At 33.6% G+C, this 20,130-nt stretch overlaps 2 protein-coding genes across 3 annotated transcripts; both read left to right on the top strand.

The window, feature by feature from the left end:
- Positions 1-4,707: 4,707 nt before the first annotated feature.
- Positions 4,708-6,887, top strand: LOC145032825 (putative RNA-binding protein ARP1). Of its 2 annotated transcripts, none has more exons than XM_078981772.1 (5): positions 4,708-5,092; positions 5,213-5,381; positions 5,554-5,744; positions 5,939-6,173; positions 6,662-6,887. In XM_078981772.1, exons 1-5 carry the CDS (start codon positions 4,901-4,903, stop codon positions 6,703-6,705), a joined length of 831 nt encoding a protein of 276 aa, XP_078837898.1. In that variant the 5' UTR covers positions 4,708-4,900; the 3' UTR covers positions 6,706-6,887. The 2 variants fall into 2 exon arrangements, with proteins under 2 accessions (XP_078837898.1, XP_078837899.1); XM_078981773.1 differs by having other exon boundaries at positions 4,709-5,092; positions 6,642-6,887.
- Positions 6,888-15,322: 8,435 nt separating this feature from the next.
- Positions 15,323-16,039, top strand: LOC145029347 (Low temperature and salt responsive protein family). Its single transcript, XM_078977907.1, has 2 exons — positions 15,323-15,496; positions 15,754-16,039. Exons 1-2 carry the CDS (start codon positions 15,416-15,418, stop codon positions 15,835-15,837), a joined length of 165 nt encoding a protein of 54 aa, XP_078834033.1. The 5' UTR covers positions 15,323-15,415; the 3' UTR covers positions 15,838-16,039.
- The last annotated feature ends 4,091 nt before the right edge of the window (positions 16,040-20,130 follow it).

Here is a 20,130-nt window from a genome sequence, read left to right as displayed (position 1 = left end):
TACCGTCGGTCTTCGATATCACCGACAACAAAGGATGCCAGTGGACGCTTAGTAGTGCTAGGTAGCGGTCGAAGTTGATAGCGGTAACTGAAGGTAGGGAAATAAGGTGGCAGTTGCAAAATGGCTTTAGGGTTAGGGTGATACAAAAAGGAAGACGAGGGGGAAAGGGAAGCGGGTTATTCGTGTGTTCTCTTCAAACACATGACCATTTTCCAAGTTTGGCCCTCCTCCACCAAATATTTTTCAACTTAACCCCAATATTTACCAATCATCCTCCGACTTCTGAAATTCTTAACAATACCACCCCGAAAGTTACACTTTAACCCCCAAAATCCAAAATTATGACATTTAACTCCCCGAAACCAACACCCTGCTAAATTATTATGGATTTAGGGCTACAATAAAATATAATTTACATCTCGGGGTTTAGGGTTTATTATTTATTTAATTTAATTTCAAATGGGATGTTACAAATATGAATACATTTAATACTAGAAACGTAAATCATGCCTCCACCCAACACAAGGAAAGTCGTGCTTCTCCTTTCTCTGCTCTCTCAACTTAGTAAACCATCAAAAAACAAGGAAAAACATCTTTATAATTTTGGTCTAGTCGTGGTCCATATCGCTCGTGTTGCTACCAATAACGGTGATATGTTTTTATCATTATCTCCTATATTAATAGAACTTTTGTAATGTCTTGATTTTCAAGGTATTTATTTTTTCATTTTTATTTATTCAAAACATAAGTCTTACACACGTTATATTACAAAACCATTGTCACATATTTATTTATAAAATAGAGTTTTGGCGGAAGTCTTAAAATATTATTAATGCCTTCGATGCCGGTACAATCATGCATGAGCCTTTCCTCGATCCAAAGAACAACCCGAAAAGCAGTTATTCAACAACTATAAGTCGAGGCTTAGTGAGTTCCCCCAAGATACCATACACCACTATACATATACAATGCATACACATAATGGCCTTCGGCATAAAGCTGGTCCGCCTTTGGTCTTTTATGTAAAGCTGGTTCGACCTTTGGTCTTAAACGTAACGTTGATCTGCCCGAGTATATTGGCCTTCAACACAAAGCTTGTCCATCCGGAACTCCCCCTACACACACACACACACACACACACATATATATATATATATATATATTAACACTTATACAACATACAAACAGTTCGATACAATATGCAAATAAACTATGCTAGTTTAGTGGCCTAATTGCATACTATAGGGAAAATATATTCTAACATACATAGGATACATACTAGAGAATATAATATAGTGAGAAAGCTCAGTTGGAAAATTTCTTAAATGGTTAACAACTACCCGGGTAATCCAATTGGCAACCAATGTGCCTCGAGAAATATTGACCTATATTACTTCATCTTATTAGTCCCTATTGGAATCTGGTAATACACCCTAGATCTTTCACTAATCCGAGTGAATACTGAGAGTTCAATCAACTAAGGATCAATCAGGCAGGACAATTTCAGCATATAGCTTTTTTGATACCAACAACAAAGCCAACATGACCATTCTAGATACCTCTCTTGTAAGTAGATCAATCAGTATCATGACTAGAATTACTGATAAATCTTATTTTCACATTCATAATAATGGATATGAATATAAATATAAGTTACACTTAAAGCGTAGTAAGTATAACCTAACTTACAGAGAGTTTCTAGAGAAATCCAGAATTTACGCTGGCAGAACTTTGACTTGAGAGATCTTACTAGTCGAGCCTAGATACCCAAAGCTTTGCTAAACTAAAATATTCTGTAATCCTGAAGAAAGACCTCAAAATCAGGCTTAGAAGTTAAGAGGGAGTTGTGACATGTTGTGGAGAAGTTACTGGGGGAGTTGATCTATTTATAGGGTGAAAATCGAAGAGGCACGCCACACCTAGACCAGGAGCGCGCCACGCCCTGGCTCTGTTCGGTCTCTCTCCGCACGATACATAGCATGTTTGTAGTGGATCAATGTGGATCCCTTCTAGAAGCGTGTGTTGCACATATGCACGCGTGACGTAAGACATGAATTTTATAAATTCCGTATTTTCTTCATATGAGCTCCATTTTTTACGCTCTTTATATCCACACGTAGTTATCGATGAGATCTATAATTTTCATTTAGACTCCATCGGCTAGTTCTCACTTTGTTTTTAAAATTATTTTTAAAGGGTTCATGTTGTTAAAACCCGTATAAAAATCACAACTCTTCCATACATTATCCGTTCCCGACTGTCTTTATATCGATGGAATTGTATCTACGAGATATTCAACTCTCGTTTAGATTGTTTTGACTAACAATCAACTGATTTCTATTTCGATTTCCGTATCGCACACTGTTGCATTGAAACACTTAAAAAGAATAACCTTCATCATACAAAGTCAGATTTAGAAGTTATCTATATACACGCTCTCTCTTTTATGACTACTACGAATTTCGTTTAGATCACATAGGTTTATAAGGAATCTATCTCTGATTTGTATTTTATGACACGCTTTGCCGTATAAGGCTGAATGGAAAACTTTAAAGAATCATAATTTCTTTATACGAAGTCAGATTCAAATGTGTTATATATATATATATATATATATATATATATATATATATATATATATATATATATATATATATATATATATATATATATATATATATATATATATATATATAGTATTGATATCTTCTACATCTTTATAATGATTATTTTCGCTCAAAAAGTAATATATTTCTACGATAATAATTATTTAATATTATAGAAATGATGTGTTACAACTTTACAAATAGATATAATGAATTTGAATATCATATTTTTGATGGTCGTGGGAATCAAGTTTATCTAAATGATATTGGTTTATGGAATATATGTTTTTTTCTTGATTAACAATAATTTCACCGATAGCAATATCATATCATATTTTAAATCTTTGATTACCTATTAAATTATTTATTTTATTGTTGTTCACAGCGTTTATGAACATGATTATTTGTTATTTAGACTTAGAGAAATCAAATATCCTTTTATTTTTTTTCTCTATACATTAGATTATGATATTTGTTATATTCAATAAAATTAATAAATTTTTATTACACTTATTATCATTTAAAAGTGATAAAATGATGAATAAGAATAAAAAATAGAAGTATATTTAATTTTTCTAAGACTTACGGCTTAGTTTTTAGTATTGATTAATATTATGTGTATTTCTTTTTCACATGCATGAAATAATAGACATTTTTCTTTATGTATGAATTGTTTATGCATTGTCTAGACATTTTTGGACGATTTAATTTCTATGGTTGGTTGTTTAAAGTAAATTGTATTTGGTTATCGGCCGTTTTAAGCCTATTATTATAATAAAGGAAAAATTAAGTTTTCATTGTATATATTTTTGTGTAAATTATAATATTTTGTATTTAGATAAGAGGAAATGTGAAACAATAAACCCTAGCGAACCAAATAACAACTCGATAACATCTTCAATAAGAACTAAAGGCTCATTTCCGTTGGCCTTAATATCCTATGGGTGCCTCATTGACATAGATGAGTAGTGTCCCAATAGACAACAAGTGGCCTCCCTACGACATAACAATGGTAACACGACGACTGACGATCAAAACGTTTTTATTTTTTTCCTTTTTGCATTGGTCTTTTTCATATCATTTTAAAGTTCATTTTTAAAATATGAAAATGCACAATTTAATCGCTTATCAAAATTTATATTGTCTTCTAATTGTTAAAATAACCTCTACGTAAAATTTATATTCTCTTCCAATTGTTAAAATAACCTGAATGCATTTGAGTCTGATAAGATCTAGCTGTATTGTAACCCAAGATTAATTTTGCATCCTGGTAACAAGTAAGACAAAATTTTACATTTTCCAAAGACGATTTATTTGTAGGGCCTTAGTAAGACATAAACATCAGACAAGTTTAAAACTAAACATACGAAATTTACCGGTTATTGTTCAAATCCACATACAAATTTATAAGTTGCAATCGGTACCAACTACCTACATGTTGAACTTATTGTTATATGTACGATCTATGGTGCATGAAAATAAACTTTAATCGAGATCTAAGCCTTAAATAAATTAATTTATTCAGATTAATTTATATAGGATCAAAATATACTAAGTTTTGTAATTGGGTTTTCCGTGAACCTAACATGGCAATCCCTCTTGTAGATCATGTTATCCTTGTAAAATTATTAGATCCGATTATCCTTGTATAATTATGGTAACCAATTTATTTCATTTTTTTTATCAAAATACTCAAAAGTAAGAGAATAAAATTGAAAATCATAACTTATATGTTATTTCAAAAGAGCGTTTACAATTTGGAGAATAGTAGTTTGACTAAACTTCATTATCTACAACTAATTTCCTAATAACAAATGGATAATCGTTGTTATATTCTATTCCTATAAATTGATGAAAATTATTTAACTGACATTGAAATAGTATTTTAAATTATTGGAACCTTTTACCTTTGATTGCATGAATAGTTTAATAAACAATTTTTTTTTAATAATGATATTAGTTTTGGTAAATAAATTAATTAGTAATTTTATTCTATTTTTTCGGATAATTAGCTGATAACAATAATCTCTTATTTAAGAAAATAAACAGCAAAGTATAATCACTTCATATTATATTTCTCCTCTCTTTCAACCTTAACGCCATCTTTATAGTCTAGCTGTCTTCTCTCTCACACACTAAACACACACAATTCTCTTCCTTTATATATATTTATCTTTCAATTCACTCCTCTGATCGCTTCTTCAAATTCCGATTGATTACAGTAACTTTTACATCAACGATCGCCTGTTTTTTTTTTTTTTTCTGGTAGAAGCCAGAAATCGTCGGAGAAACCAATGACAATGATGACCAATGCCGGAGGAGTAGGGCCCTTTGGCGACACTACGTTGACCAAAGTCTTCGTCGGAGGATTAGCATGGGAGACTCCCAAGGAGGCCATGAGAGATCACTTCGAGAAATACGGCGACATTCTCGAAGCTGTCATTATCTCCGACAAAACAACCGGCCGATCCAAAGGCTATGGCTTCGTATGTATCTCTTCTTATCATGCACCCCTCTCTCTGCCGTATGATGATTCCTTCTCAACTGATTTTTTTTTTTTTTTTTTTTTTTTTTTTTTTTTCTGTTTCTGTTATCCTGCGCATCAGGTGACATTCAAGGAGCCGGAATCCGCTAAGAAAGCTTGCGAGGATCCGACGCCGGTGATTAACGGCCGCCGTGCGAACTGTAACCTCGCTTCCCTCGGCGCACGCCGCCCGAGATCGCTAACGGTTGTGCCACCGCCGCCGCCACCACCACAGCCGCAGCAGCAAACCGGTATTTTTTTTATTTTATTTTTGCCTCTTTTCCCCAATCAAATAATTAGGGCTTATTATAATGAAAGATTCAATTACGTTTATCAATTATCAGTGCTACCTTACAGAAACAATTTAAGCGTGTGTTTGGTCTAATTGGAGTGGTGAATCGTTTTGGATTTACGTCATTGTAGGGCCTAATATAATTGTGGGACCAAGATCTGCCGGGGCGATCACACCACCTCCGAGCCACGTGCAGTGGTACTACCCACCAACGCCTACACCGGCATCGCCGTACCACCACCACCACCACCAGGCCGCCGTTCCTTATTACGGATATGCTCCGGCGACATACGTCGCCACAACTGATGTCAGTTACAATCATGTAAGTGGATCCAGATCAGCTGCAACTCACCTGCATTTATTCCCATGAATACGCACAGCTATATTCTTATTATAATCGTAATTAACCTATATTTGATAACAAAATAAATATAGCAATTCAAAATTTTCATCATTAATTATGTTAATTATTCGCATAACAATTCTTCTAAATATGGATATTCCGTAATTGCACAGAAATTAGGGTATACAGGTGGGGCCTACATGAATGGAGGGCACTACTCGCATGTGTATCCCAGTCAGGCTACGGTGGGTGCGCACACATTGATGCCAATGTACCCTATGAGTATGTATCAATACCATCATCAATCACAGGCAATGGGCCTACCGGCCCAATTCTTTTGTGCCCCGACATCCACTGGCCCAATTACTGCTGTTCCTGCTATTCTTTCAAAGCCCACTCCAACTCCAGGTATATATTTTATTATTTAATAATTTAATATTGATCAATAATTTTTCTTTAAATAATATACATACAATCAACGATTAAAAATGTTAGATGAAATGTTCATCTATAAAACAAAAAGAAAACAAGATACATTTTTGTTTAATTTTTAGAGTATTAAATTAAGGTGTCACACATGTAAATATGCTCCTTTTGGACATAATGTTTTTAGACCATTTTGACAGTTGGGATGTGGCAGAATCACATGGTTGAAAGATGAGAATACTTATTTGGTCCAACCTGTCAAACATAAAACAAGTTGGGTCATGCTTCTCATCTTTTTTTTAACCCATCATTGGTCCCTACATTTTCATAAAGCGTGCAACTTTAGTCCTTGTGATTCATAAAAGATGTTCTTTTTATCCTTTACCATTAAAGTGGTTTGTACGACATGCTTTGATGGTTGTACTATGGGAACTAATGATACAAGTACAGTTTGTTTGGCTGTTGAATAGGTACAGTTGGGGGAAGAAAAGGAAGCTTTGGGAAAGTTGGCTAAAAGTGGCAAATAACAAAAAAGGAGGGGGTGGAGTGGCTTGTCAGAACAACCTTATTTTATTTGATCTGCAATGCAATGACTGCTTCTTCTTTTCTTTCCCTTTTTTATTTCCTCTAATTTACATGATTTTTTATATTTAATTTTTATATTATTATTAATATTAATTCTCTTCTCATTAGGCATATCTAATTAGATTCATTCGTTCGTCATCTCTTTTAATCTCCATCTAACTTATTGTAATGGTAAACCAGTTAAAACTTTATCGTATTTTTTTTATATGGGGCATTGTTATGTTTACTGTTTTGATGTTCATTAAATTTTCTGTATACAAGAAGAATACATCCCGTAAATAAAATATAATTCAAATATATTTTATTATTGATTGAAAAATATAATCGATACCAAATTCATTATTTACAAAATGCTATTTATTATTACACATTACTAATGGTTAATTGATCCTGAACACCAGAAGCAAAACAATGATTTAAAGGAATCTTTGTTTTATGGAAGAGTCTTGGATTAATATGTGCCCATGACATTAAATTTTCACATTTTCAAACATCATAACATAGCATGACTTCTAATGAAATTAAATGTAAATGATTAGCGACATTAGCTTCTTAATAATGAGCGAGCAATATTTGGGATACTAATTTTTATTTATTTTGGAAACAGAGATTTTATAAAAAAACAAGCCTCTGCTTAAAAGAACAAGGCAAGGGAAAACAAGCAAACAAAACTACAAGGTTACAAATCAAACGAAATTACCCCTACATTTAACCCAATTATAAACTAAAGAGACTGTTGGATTGGCTGGTTTCATAGAGATAGTGAACATGTTAAAAACCTTGTCGTTCACCGCTTTCCAAAAGCACCAACAAAAGACCATACATGATCGCAACAACAACCTTTCTCTTCTTTGGGCAATGCGCCTAGTTAGCCGCAAAGGCAACGATCTCCTTAAAATAATTGAAGCTCTGAGAAACTATGTCACACCCTCTAAAGATCCAAAACATCATCTCATGGACATAAGGGCAAGGAGGATGTGCTAATTAGAATGAACACCAGTAGGGACAAGGTGGCAGGAGGTTGACGAGACGAAGACACCACGTAAGGCAAGGGTGGTGGCAAATGCGATGCGATCCAAACAAAAAAAAATTAACATTATTGAAACAGGTCACTTTGAGGGGGACCAAATTCGTCCAGATAGTTGGGTTGTCCGCCCCACGAGTGAGTTTAGAATCGATGATAAACCTGACATTATTGACGTAAAAGTTTCCATCAGTGGAGAGATTAGAAATTCCCAAGAAGAGTATTAAGGTGATTAAGCTCATGCAGTTCGATAGGATAACAGGGAGCTCTTTTCCATTTCCACATAGGATTTGAGCTTGAATAACACTTAGAGACGAGGCATGACTTTTTGGAATCAAGAGAACGGAAGTGAGGGAATCTGGAAGCTATAGAACATACATCAAGGGATTCATCGAGCCAAAATAAAATATTAGAACCATAACCTACTTTGCATTTCAAAATTTGACCAAATGGTATGTCAAACCCATGAATCTCATGAACAGAATTGACAATAAGTACTAGGAAACGAAACTTTGGCAAGTTTATTCATCGGCTTCTTAGTGAGATTGTGAATACTACAAATCACCTTATGCCATATGTAACGTCGTAAAAATACAGATAAAATTTTTGTTTTTAAATTCATTCAAAACATACAATACTCATATCAAAACAGTCAAAGTGTATCATAGAAACATGTTATTAGAGTACAAATTCCTAAAATCTCAAAATGCGGAAACCGTAGGGTGATGAGGTGCGATCAGGTTGGGCCCTTCCCTTTTGAACTGGAAGTACCTGAAACATAAATTGAAAATTGTAATCACAATGCTTAGTGAGTTCCCCCCTTCCCCCCCCCCCCCCACCCCCCAATATACCTCATACCATAGAAACATACATCCAAGCAAATCTGGGTGCTTGCAATCCCCTTCGGTCTATTTCTTTAGCCGGATACTATCAAACATATATGGGTGCTTGCGATCCACATCGGTCTATTTCAACCCGATACTGTCAAACATATATAGGTAGTTGTAATCCCATTCGGTCTAATTTCAATCGGATACCGGGTCTATTTCACTCCTACCACTACCATATAATACCATAACAACGAATCATAGAGCCATCAAGCAAACACATGCATAACCGACAGTTGTCACAAAGTCAACCATCATTCTATAACATAAACTAGTAGGCCGACATTGGTGCCTTCGACCCACTAATACAGTGAATGAAACTCACCTTAGATTGAAGGTATCAAATCGCACTCAGTGGATGACTCGCAAAATCCCCTCACTAAGGCACAAGTATAAAACCCTAATTAGACATCAGACCAATATTCTAACCCGAAAGTCCAACCATAATTCTTGACTTAAGGCAAAAAGGGTTTCTTCACCCTTGCCTCATTAGGCCTCCCTCCCACCAAGACCCAAATTCATACAAGTCCAAAAAGACATCCAAGCCTAACTACAAGGCCTTTAAGGCCCAATATGGCCCAAGAGCACCCAACATGGCGTAAATCCCAAAAATGTCTTGTTACAATAGCTGGACCTGAGGCCCAATCCTAAACAAGTCAAAATCCCAACAAGACTCAAGCCCAAAAATCTCCTAAGTCCATAGACTAGGTACGTGTGACGTACATGGATCGTACGCTTGACGTATGCTGATGATCCAGAATTAGGGCACTAACCCAGTACATGCAATATACTCTAAAGTATGCCCGACGTATTGGCCAGTCTGCCTAAACTTGCACCCATATCTTAATGTATTAAGCTCTAACGTCTAAAACTTAGATCCCAGCTCATAATAGTATCTTAAGCCATAAAGTTGCAAACTTGATGCTCTTGCATGCCTCATTGGGACTCAAACCATGAATTAAACCCTCTAACTCTCTTAGGTGGTCACCAACACATGCATGGTTGAGTCTTAACCTTCAAGATACGATTTTTATGTCTTTATGCACTCCCAAGAGTCCAAAAGGACAACTCAAATGGCCTGGATTAGCCTATACTCCGAACAAGCAAGTTATAGGACCAAAAGATTCTAAAATCTTCCCTAAACCTAGATCTAAGTTTATAATGAACAAATTTCAAACTTTATACCTTCAATAGGCTAGAAATGATGCACACGCTCTAGATCAACAAGCTTATTCTTCTCCTTTGCTTCTCCTCAAGCTTCCTTCTTCTTCAAAACAACAAAAGAATACCCAAACACTCTATGAAAGCTCAAAAATGCACTCAAGATGGCTAGGATTTCTAGATTAGCACTAAAAGGAAATGGAGGTTGAATGGGTGATGCACTTGAAGGACTTAAGGATCTTAAATAGGGTGCAAACCTTGAAAATTATGGTTTTCCCCGGGCTTGATTACGCCAAACATATGCATGGGTACGCCCAACATACGCTGGGCTCACCCCGATGACATGCATGTATGGAGTACGGCATGCATACCTAATGTACACCCAACGTAGTCACAAACCTTTCACCACCTTTTAATTGAACTAAACATAATAATAGATTAATTCCTTACCTGACGACTCGGTCGCTACACCATAATCCATAATTCTCATATTTAAATCACCAAATCTATTTAAAAAGTAAATCAAGGTTAATGTTTTTTAAAGAACTGGCACATATGCCCCCAATTTCTTTGCTAGTAAGAACCGTTTGCCAATTAACCCAACAAATCTTCAACTTCTCGTTGTTACCTCCCCACAGAAAGCGTCTGTGAATGTGCTGAATGTCAATGATGACAAACATATGAGCCTTAAATAAAGACAAATACTAATACAACAAGCTCCATAAAACGGATTTGACAAGGGTTAACCATCCCTTGAAAGATAAAGACTTGGATTTCCAAGATGAAAGTCTGTTATCAATAAACTAAAATCATTTTAACCAACCAATGATAATTTTGCAAAACTCGGAAAGATTAAAACATAACCAAAATAAAAAATATATATACCAAATATTAGTGTTCCTAGCTAATCAAAGAGTAAGTTCTCTATAATGTATCCACTATAGCAAGAATAAAATCACTTCAAGATGCTAGTCTTGACATGTATATTAGTTGTTCTTAAGCCTTATAAGTATATACCAAATATCTTCAAATAAGAAGCAGCTAAGAGCCTTTAATCTAACACCAAAGTGCAAGATAAAGCAGGAGATAGGATGGAGAGAGAACCACAAAATATCTTGCTAAAATAAGAAAGAAAAGTCATCCAAAAAACTAGCTCTTCATGCTTGTTTATTTCTTTCTTTTATGCATCAAAGTATGTATAAAGTGAAGACCATAAAACATAAAGACAAAACCGCAAATTTAGTCCTTGTGGTTTGCAAAAAACTTTGGATAGGGTCCAAAAAGTTTTCGACTTGCATGGAAGGTCCAAAATCAAGGTTTTTCTAGTGTTTTTAGTCCAAAAAAACTTGAAATGATGGTTATACCCTTTCACTTTCTTTTTTATTTTTTTTTCATTTTTTAAATACTATTTTAATTTAAAAAACTAAAATAAAATAACTCTCTCTCTCTTTCTCTCTCTCTCTCTCACACACACACACACAACAAACACAAACCCAATTAAACAATAACCAATATTCCCCTTCTTTCATAAAGAATCTGATGATCGAAAGCACACAAAAAAGAAATTCACGATTTCTACATATAGTTCAAATAAGAAATCCTCCAGTGCTCAATCGAACTATCCTCATTTTCCAAGTACCGATTTTTGTGTTGATTGCAAAGCGAGGAAGGGGCGTTTAGGTTTAAAGTTGCTAAGAAAATTTCAACCAAAGATCGGTATACAAAGGTTGATGATTGTGGCAGGATTCGATGTCATATCAGTGACGTCGGAGAAGAAGGATCATCGAAGATGGTGCTGCAAACCCTAGCACATCCGACGTAGAAAGAGAGACCACCAAAAATCGAGCCACAGAGATGGTGGCTGCCGACACTGGCCACTACTAATCGAAAATCACCACCAACAAGACATTAGTCGTGGGTGGTAATGAGAGAAATTTTGATTTTATACTACTTCGATTTTTGTGATTCTTCGCTCCTGATTTGTTTTGATAATGCTTTGAACGAGATTGGATTCTATATGCTTTAATCTTGTTCCATCCATGTATACGTATCCTTATCTCATGACCCCCTAAAAAAGATGAACAATTTCTAGAACCATATTCAAATTTTGGATTTATGGATCTAGAGGGGACGATAAAGTTCATCGGACTCACCACTATCGTCCTCTAAAACTGTGTTCATATTTTATCCTCACAAGAAAACCAGAGCATGTTTGTTTGATTTCATCTCCTCCATCTTGTGATTTTCAAAAATTGATTGTCCCATAGAACCTTTCACCCACCATCCCATTGCCCTCCTACATATCCTTTCTCGGCCAGAAACCGGTCACTAACACTCATTGATACTTGTCATCGGGAATGGGGTTGAGAAGAAGATGTAGGTACAGATCAATAGTTGAAAAACAAAGAAGAAATTGAAGGTTCTGACTCTTAACTCATTTGATCCAATTTGTTTAATGTATTTCCTATGTTGATTTGATTTGGTTAATGTATTTCCAATTTGTGGCTAGATTTTGTTTGATTTTCAGACCCACACACTAAATCTTTAAGGAGAATTTGGAGTTAACCTTTTGGGTGGGAGGTGAAAGGAGAAACACACACACACACAAAGTTATTTTATTTTGTTTTTTAAATTAAAATAGTATTTAAAAAATGAAAAAATAATAAAAAAGAAAGTGAAAGGGTATAATCGTCATTTCAAGTTATTTTTGGACTAAAAACACAAAAAAAACCTTGATTTTGGACCTTCCATGCAAGTCGAAAACATTTTGGACCCTATCCAAAGTTTTTTGCAAACCACAATGACTAAATTTGTAGTTTTGTCAAACATAAATGTAAAAACATTTCTTACATGCATAGGTGAAGTAATAAACAATGCAAGAGTAATCCTTGCACCATCATGAGAAAATGGTCTAGGTTGAATTGCTAATTACTTTATCCATAACTAGCTAGTTGAATGATAATTTAATGGTTATCCAAAGTGATCAAAATATTATATACATAACATTAATATTAATACCATATTCATACCATATGATATTAAACAAATTTATTTCTCTTTTATTATTATTTCCTAGAAATAATAATTCTTAATATGTTAGTAAAATATTATTTTCATTAAATAATGATTTTCCAATTAAATACAAGTGTTGATTATATTTATTAATAATCAAATTACTATAATAAATAATCAACTAGTAGTAACTTGTCATAATGTATGACGCAATATAATAATATGTCAGTAACAATATCATTCTATAATGATTATTGAACATATAAGATCTTTCATTATCAATAAAAATAATATTAGCTAGAACATAAGTGGAGTTGGTGGGGACATATGGGATATGGTTATCTTTTATAATATTAATTTAGATGAAAATAAGTAATAAAAAACTAATATAATATTCAATTAGGGGTTTAACAGTAATTTTAGATTAATTTTTATTAAAAAATGAAACCAGAAAAACTAACCACACAAGAAATGAAACCACAAAGACTAATCATTCAAAAAAGTAAACCATAAGGATAATAAAAAAGATCTAGCGCATATACTTAGATAGGTGTACTGAATTAACTTATTTGAGCAAATCACAAAGACCAAGCATGTAATTTTGTCTAATATTAACCATCACATTGGTGGCTCGTTGGGCGATGCTTAGGCACCCATAGGAGAAAGTCTCAAGTTCAAATCTTAAGGATTTCAATCAAGGGATGACAGAGAGAAAGATGTGCGACACAATCCTGAAAGGGTCTGCTTAATATCATCGTTAAAGACAAACCTTTTCTCCAAACTTGCGATATCATGGAGCCGCAATGGGTGGTAGGAACCCATTTTTATGTAACAATATGTCTTTTTGAAAATTATATAAGATTAATAGTAAAATGTATACAAAAACTAATAGTAAAACTTGTATAAAAAATTTAATAGTATAATATATATAATAAATAGTAAAATCTAGGTAACATCCACATGTCGTGCCATACATCCGCATGTTATGGCACTTACATATATAACATAATTGTATTTTTTAAATAAATTATAAAATTTTAGAGTAAATTACACGAATAATCCCTATGGTTTAAGATAATTTGCGTGTTTGGTCCCTAACTTATTTTTTTAACTCGGAAGGTCCTTACTGTTTGTTTTTGTTACGTGCTTGGTCCCTGACTTACCTAAAAATTCTATTTTTCCCTTGATTTTTTGATTTATTTAAATAAACACACCCCAAATCTACCTCATTCACCTTACCTTACCTACCCCACCATTTTTCCGTATTTAAATAATAGTCTTTTTAGATAAGATAGGGATCAAATGTGTAACAAAAACAAACAGTAGGGACCAAACGCGTAACAAAAACAAACAGTAGGGACCTTCCGAGTTAAAAAAATAAGTTAGGAACTAAACATGCAAATTACCCCAAACCATAGGAACCAATCGTGTAATTTACTCAAAATTTGAATGGTCATACGTGTAAAAACACTATAGTTGGTTGGCAACACATAAAAAAACCAATGACATTTTTGGTATTATTTTAATATTTTATTACCCTTTTAAATAATTTTCCATGTTATTAAACTTGATATTGATATCAAAAGAATCTTGTATATTACACGGAAAATATGCTTTCTAAAAATATAATAGAATATATCTCCGATACCAAAAATACATTGGGTTATATACTCTTAGTAGGGATGAAAATTCTCAAGCTAAACTCATGATATGAAACAAACCTGATACGAAAATAAATTCGGTTTGGATTGAAATTTCTGACTCGTAAATCCATTTATATCATAGGTTGGGTTGGGTTACATATTTGGGTTCCAAATATATATATTATATTTAAATTTTTTTTATTTATGAATGAATGAAATACACATATAACTAATATTCTAAACCCAAATCCAAATCTATTTCTTGGTAGATTCCAATTCTATTTCTCAATCATTTTAGTTAATGTAAAATGTTAATTGTTAATTAATTTAGAAGCACATATAGTTTAACTTGTGAAAAACTACCAAAAAATGACATATCGACTCTTTGCCTTGAAATCAACCAATTGACTTGTAAACTTATATACTTCAACGAGTTATATGAGTTGGATTGAAGTTTTTAATCTGCCAACCTATATATTTTATGGGTTAAATTGGATCAATGTATTTTGATCCCTCAACCCAAATCCAACTGTCACACTTAATTTAAAAAAAAAAATCAAATCAAATCAAATTTTTACTTAACGACGTAAGCAAAAATTGTAAATCTCATGTTATAGAACGGAAGGGAACGACAACGAATGTCCGTCCGAGCGGGTCAAACGGATGATGTCCAGCTGTCCCGTGAAAGTCCACGTGTAAAACATCTGTGATCCACGTGGCAACCTCATAACATTGTTAGCTGACACGTATTCGAGAGTTTGTTTTCGTTTCTAACACACACTTGTTTAATTTTTTCAAATCTGTTGGATCTAACTCAAAACCGACATTTCTTTCTCCCTCCATCTCTCTCGTTTCGCTTCCCTGCAAAATTCAAAAATAAAAAAAAAACAGGATCAGTCACAAATTAAAGAAATGGGGGCTGAAACGTTTGTAGAGATTATACTCGCCATCATCTTGCCTCCTATCGGCGTTTTTCTTCGATATGGTTGTGGTGTAAGTAATCTTAATTATTACTCTTGTTTCCATCTCCAATCTCCAATTTCCATTTTCCAATTTCTGAGATGATTCGTGTCTCCAAATTATTGTCTTTCACCATAATCGGAGGCTCAAGATCTCGCCTTACATGTAAACATCTTATGAGTTTGTTACCGATCATCTCAGAATTTTGAATGTTTTACAGAAGAATCTAAAAATTAAAGGACGATGATGATGTTTTGATATTAAATGGAGTTTAATTGTTGAACATGCAGATCGAGTTCTGGATTTGTTTATTGCTGACGATATTGGGATACCTTCCGGGGATTATATATGCAATTTATGTTTTGGTCGTGTAGTGTTTGTTCTTTGAATTTTGTGCTTTGAACATGAATAGTTATTGAAGGCTTCGACTTTTGTTCATCGTTGTTCGTTTTCATTGTTTTGATTTCCGTATATTATGCATGGCAAATCTTAATCGTAAGATTAATCCAGATGATGGTTTTGTATAGTTTGTAGTATTCCTTTGACAATAGATTTGTACGTTAATGAAGTCTTCAATGGCAGATTTTAGAGATAATGATTAATGAAGTCTTCTCATACAAATACTACAAATCTTTCTTTAACAATTCCACGTGTAACGTATTGCATAAGTACTGCCATTTAATTTGTTTCTTTTGAGGTTTGTCACTTTAGTAATTCTTGCGTAATGGAATGAACAATTTCTTTCTGAATACTTGGAGCCACCTTCTGATTTTCGAGAGCATTGTGTAACGTAACCTTTCAGATAGACTCACCAAGATCTTGTATCACGCCTAAAATTTCCAACAAGTTTCATTTATAAATCGACATTTCATACTCATTGTGACCATAAAAAGTAATGTACATTTTTAAATGTATCTCGCAGCATCGATTGAAACACTTAGGTGCTGTTTGTTTTTTCTGAGGCAAAATGTCTGCAGTCTGCGGACCACATCTGTAAAACTCTGCAGTAGAAGAGGTGGACCAAATGTCTGCAGTCTGAAAAAAGAAGACTGTTTGTTTTTTTAACATCTGCGGGCTATTAAAATAAACTGAAATCTAAATAAACTGATTTTTTAAAACTTCAAAGCGAATTTTTTATATATTTTTACGACTTTCTTATAAATATATAACGAATCTAGATCAACTTTTATATATTATTATATAAAAAATAAAAATAAAAATGGTATTAATTCATATACATATTTGATAAAAACCAACTTTTATATATTATTATATAAAAAATAAAAATAAAAATGGTATTAATTCATATACATATTTGATAAAAACCAACAACTTTGATTGTAAAGTTATAACTAAACATTATAATTAGTGATCAAAGAATTTGATACATAAATAGATGGAAATAAACTTCGATTTTTTCAAATAAATCTATTAAAAACGTACGATAAATATTTTCTCGAGAAATTGATGATACTCTATTAAATAAAGTTTTACAAAATTTTGGCAAAAAAATATAAGAATATATTATGATTTTTTTTTTTCATATTTATATAAACAACTTCAACGACTATTATTATAATAAATTTTTATTTATAAATTTGTTAAAAATATCATGTTTGTATCCTCAAATGTTTTTTTTTAAGTTTTGTAATTTTTTTTTCATATTGTTTATCATTAATAAAGTTGGAAAAAATATAAATTAAAAAAAAACTTAAAAAAAATAAAGATATATATGTTTTTTTAAGCTAGAAGATGTCTGAAGATGTTAGAAGACTCTGGTCCACATCTGCGCCAAGAAGAGGGCGCGCAGACATTTTTAGGTCTGCAGTCTTCAAAAAAACAAACAGTCTGCGAAGACTAATGTCTGCGCGTGGTCTGCGCGGCGCAGACAGAAGACATCTCGCAGATCTGCAGACAAAAAACAAACACTACCTTAATCGAATTTGACACTCATTCTTCATAAGACTTCTTTGCCTATCATCAAGGGCAACACATATTGATTGATCTCGTTTCATTAAATCTTGAAATGTTTGAAATTAGCATCATCCACATCAAAGACCAAGTCGATCCTTCTGTGTCGAAGGCATCACCCCACTTTGTATTGATCTTTGAAGATGTACGGGTTGGTTACAATTATGTTCCTGTTGAGTCAAGAAACAGTAGCAAACAGCAACTCTAAATGAAATGAACATCAAGACAAAATACAATTTTTTTAATAGCTTATTAAACACGGAACTAGCAAAAAGCTAGAAATTATAAAGAAAGAGCTAATTAACCTAAGAAGAAATACAAATTAAGCTCTTGTACTGTCCGGAAAATGTTTAGCAACTTAACTTTTACATAAAAGTAATTAGTACAAGCAAGTTGGAACTATATTCTTTTTATTTCATTATTTATGTTTAGAACATACATTATTTGTAATATAAAATAATATTTGTAACATCTCAAAAAGCACAACAATTTTTAACTTTTCAAAACAACCCAATATCATAAAATATTTTTGCAAATCATTGTTTTTAAAAGTATTTCCCAAAATCACAAGGCCATGATTTGTACGGTCATGCTTTCGTCTTCCCTTGATCATCAGAAGTACCTGAAACAATAAACTATACCCAGAAACCAAAGCTTAGTGAGTTCCCCAAAAGTACCACCGTATAAACACAACAAACAACATTATGCGTAAATGAGCCTTCAGTCTGACTGAACCGCCTTGCAGGGCCTACAGTCTATCCGGACCGCTCGCCTAGCCTTCGGCCTGACTGGATTGCCTCGCATGACCTAGCCTATCCGGACCACCCGGGTATCTTGGCATTCAACACATAGCAGGACCGCCTCAATCTGACCAACCATAACATGTCGACATATACATAAACGATAAACATATAACTAGTCAACAGACAACAGACAGATATACAGATCAATACCGCATGCTAACATCCTATATATCAGGATCCGATCTAACAGATCTCTATAGTATAATCACATACTATCATATAACAGGATATCCAATCCAATGGGTCGGCCTTGGTGCCTTCGACCCACAAGTACCGTGAGGAAGACTCACCTCTCAAACTGAACAATAGCTGATGATGTCCCAACTCCGAATCCCAACTTTAATCGACACCTATCCATCCAAATGACCAAGTCTCAAACACAATCCAAAATACCCAAGATACCCCTAGGTCAAACTCGATAAAAATCAGGTAAAAGTCAAAATTCCTAAAAAGTCAACTGAGTTAACCCAGCTGAGTACACCCAACGTACTCGGCTGTACGCCCAACATACACGATTATTGATCAGGCATGAGACTGTTGACAACGTACACACAACTTACGCCTTGTACGCCCATCGTACGCAGCTGGCTGCCAACCCAACTCTTTAAGATCTTAATTCTTAAGCCCTTAAGTCCATTTTCTAGATCCAAGTCTAAAATGATGTCTTTGACCATAAAGTTTCCAACTTTATTGTCTTGCATGGCTATTAAGTGCCCAACGCTGAAGATCCAAAACTCTTAATCCATTAAGACCATGCAGGAGAAGAAACTAGTGTCCAAGATTACATTTTTATGACTCAAGAGGCTCCAAAACCTCTAAAAGGACAACTTATTGGGTAAAGAACATGCCATGCTCAAGAATCACTACTTTTGGGACAAAAAGTGTCTTAAATGAGGAAATGACTAGATATACAAGATGGAGTAATCAAATGAAAACTTTATACCTCATAGAGGTTGCTAAAAAGAAGGAAATCCCATATCCAAGATGCTTTTAAGCTCCAAGCTCTTCTCACCACTCTCTTCTTCTTCAAGAACACTTCTAAACACTTTCTTCTTCTCCAAGCTCTTCTCACCACGCTCTTCTCATCACCATTAATTGTATCTTGAATACAAACACCAACAAATTACATATCTGTATAATATTCTAAAAGGGAATTTAGATTATTAATACAAACCCACAAAGAATAAGTTTTCTTATTCTTCTGAATGTTGAGTCAACAGAAAGCAAGCTTCGAGTGACAAAGCAAGTGGGAGTCATATGGAACTTGAAGTGGCTCAAGAACCATATCCTAATGTAGCAATTGTTGACACTAGTTTCAACAAAGAATTATTGAACTTGAATAATAGCTATAACACAAACAGTTCACATTAATGGTAGAAATTATCTTTGACTTGAGAATCTCTCATTATTGAGTTCTTCTTTATGATTTTCTGGTAAATCCATCAACTACCAAAATACTATATCAAATCTTGAATTTGATAAATAACTTAGAGTCATGAACATTAAGATGTAATTCATGTATAATAATCAAGTACAGGCTTGATTAATCTTCCTCTCTTTAGCAAGGCTAGAAGGAGTAAGAAATTCTTTTAGAAAGAATGCATACATGGATATCACGCACATTTAGCGAGGCTTGTCATAAAATGATTTTATCATACTCGTGCCATTAACTATGGTCCTTATCATACTTATGACATTGACTATGATCAAACATTTTCATAAGTAGCTATGATTATATGAACAAGGATATTGTTTACTATAACTTCATATTCTTAATATGAGATATAGTAAATAGATTTCAAGAAAGACCGTTTTTCTTAATAGACATCTACTAGAAGATATCTATATCGTTTAGCTTGGAGGTTTTTTGAATCATGTTATCCTAACCAAATG

Source organism: Lactuca saligna, chromosome 2, assembly GCF_052625555.1.
Source record: "Lactuca saligna cultivar CGN05327 chromosome 2, ASM5262555v1, whole genome shotgun sequence".
Lineage (NCBI taxonomy): Eukaryota > Viridiplantae > Streptophyta > Magnoliopsida > Asterales > Asteraceae > Lactuca > Lactuca saligna.
Note: the sequence above shows the minus strand (reverse complement) of the source record. Positions and strands in the feature narration are given on the sequence as shown.

Bases quoted from the DNA above. Each gene is read 5' to 3' on its own strand.
- LOC145032825 (XM_078981772.1), top strand. From the start codon at position 4,901: ATGACAATGATGACCAATGCCGGAGGAGTAGGGCCCTTTGGCGACACT. The intron at 5,093-5,212 runs GTATGTATCTCT...CCTGCGCATCAG, and splicing joins GATCCAAAGGCTATGGCTTC to GTGACATTCAAGGAGCCGGA. The intron at 6,174-6,661 runs GTATATATTTTA...GCTGTTGAATAG, and splicing joins AAAGCCCACTCCAACTCCAG to GTACAGTTGGGGGAAGAAAA.
- LOC145029347 (XM_078977907.1), top strand. From the start codon at position 15,416: ATGGGGGCTGAAACGTTTGTAGAGATTATACTCGCCATCATCTTGCCT. The intron at 15,497-15,753 runs GTAAGTAATCTT...TTGAACATGCAG, and splicing joins TTCTTCGATATGGTTGTGGT to ATCGAGTTCTGGATTTGTTT.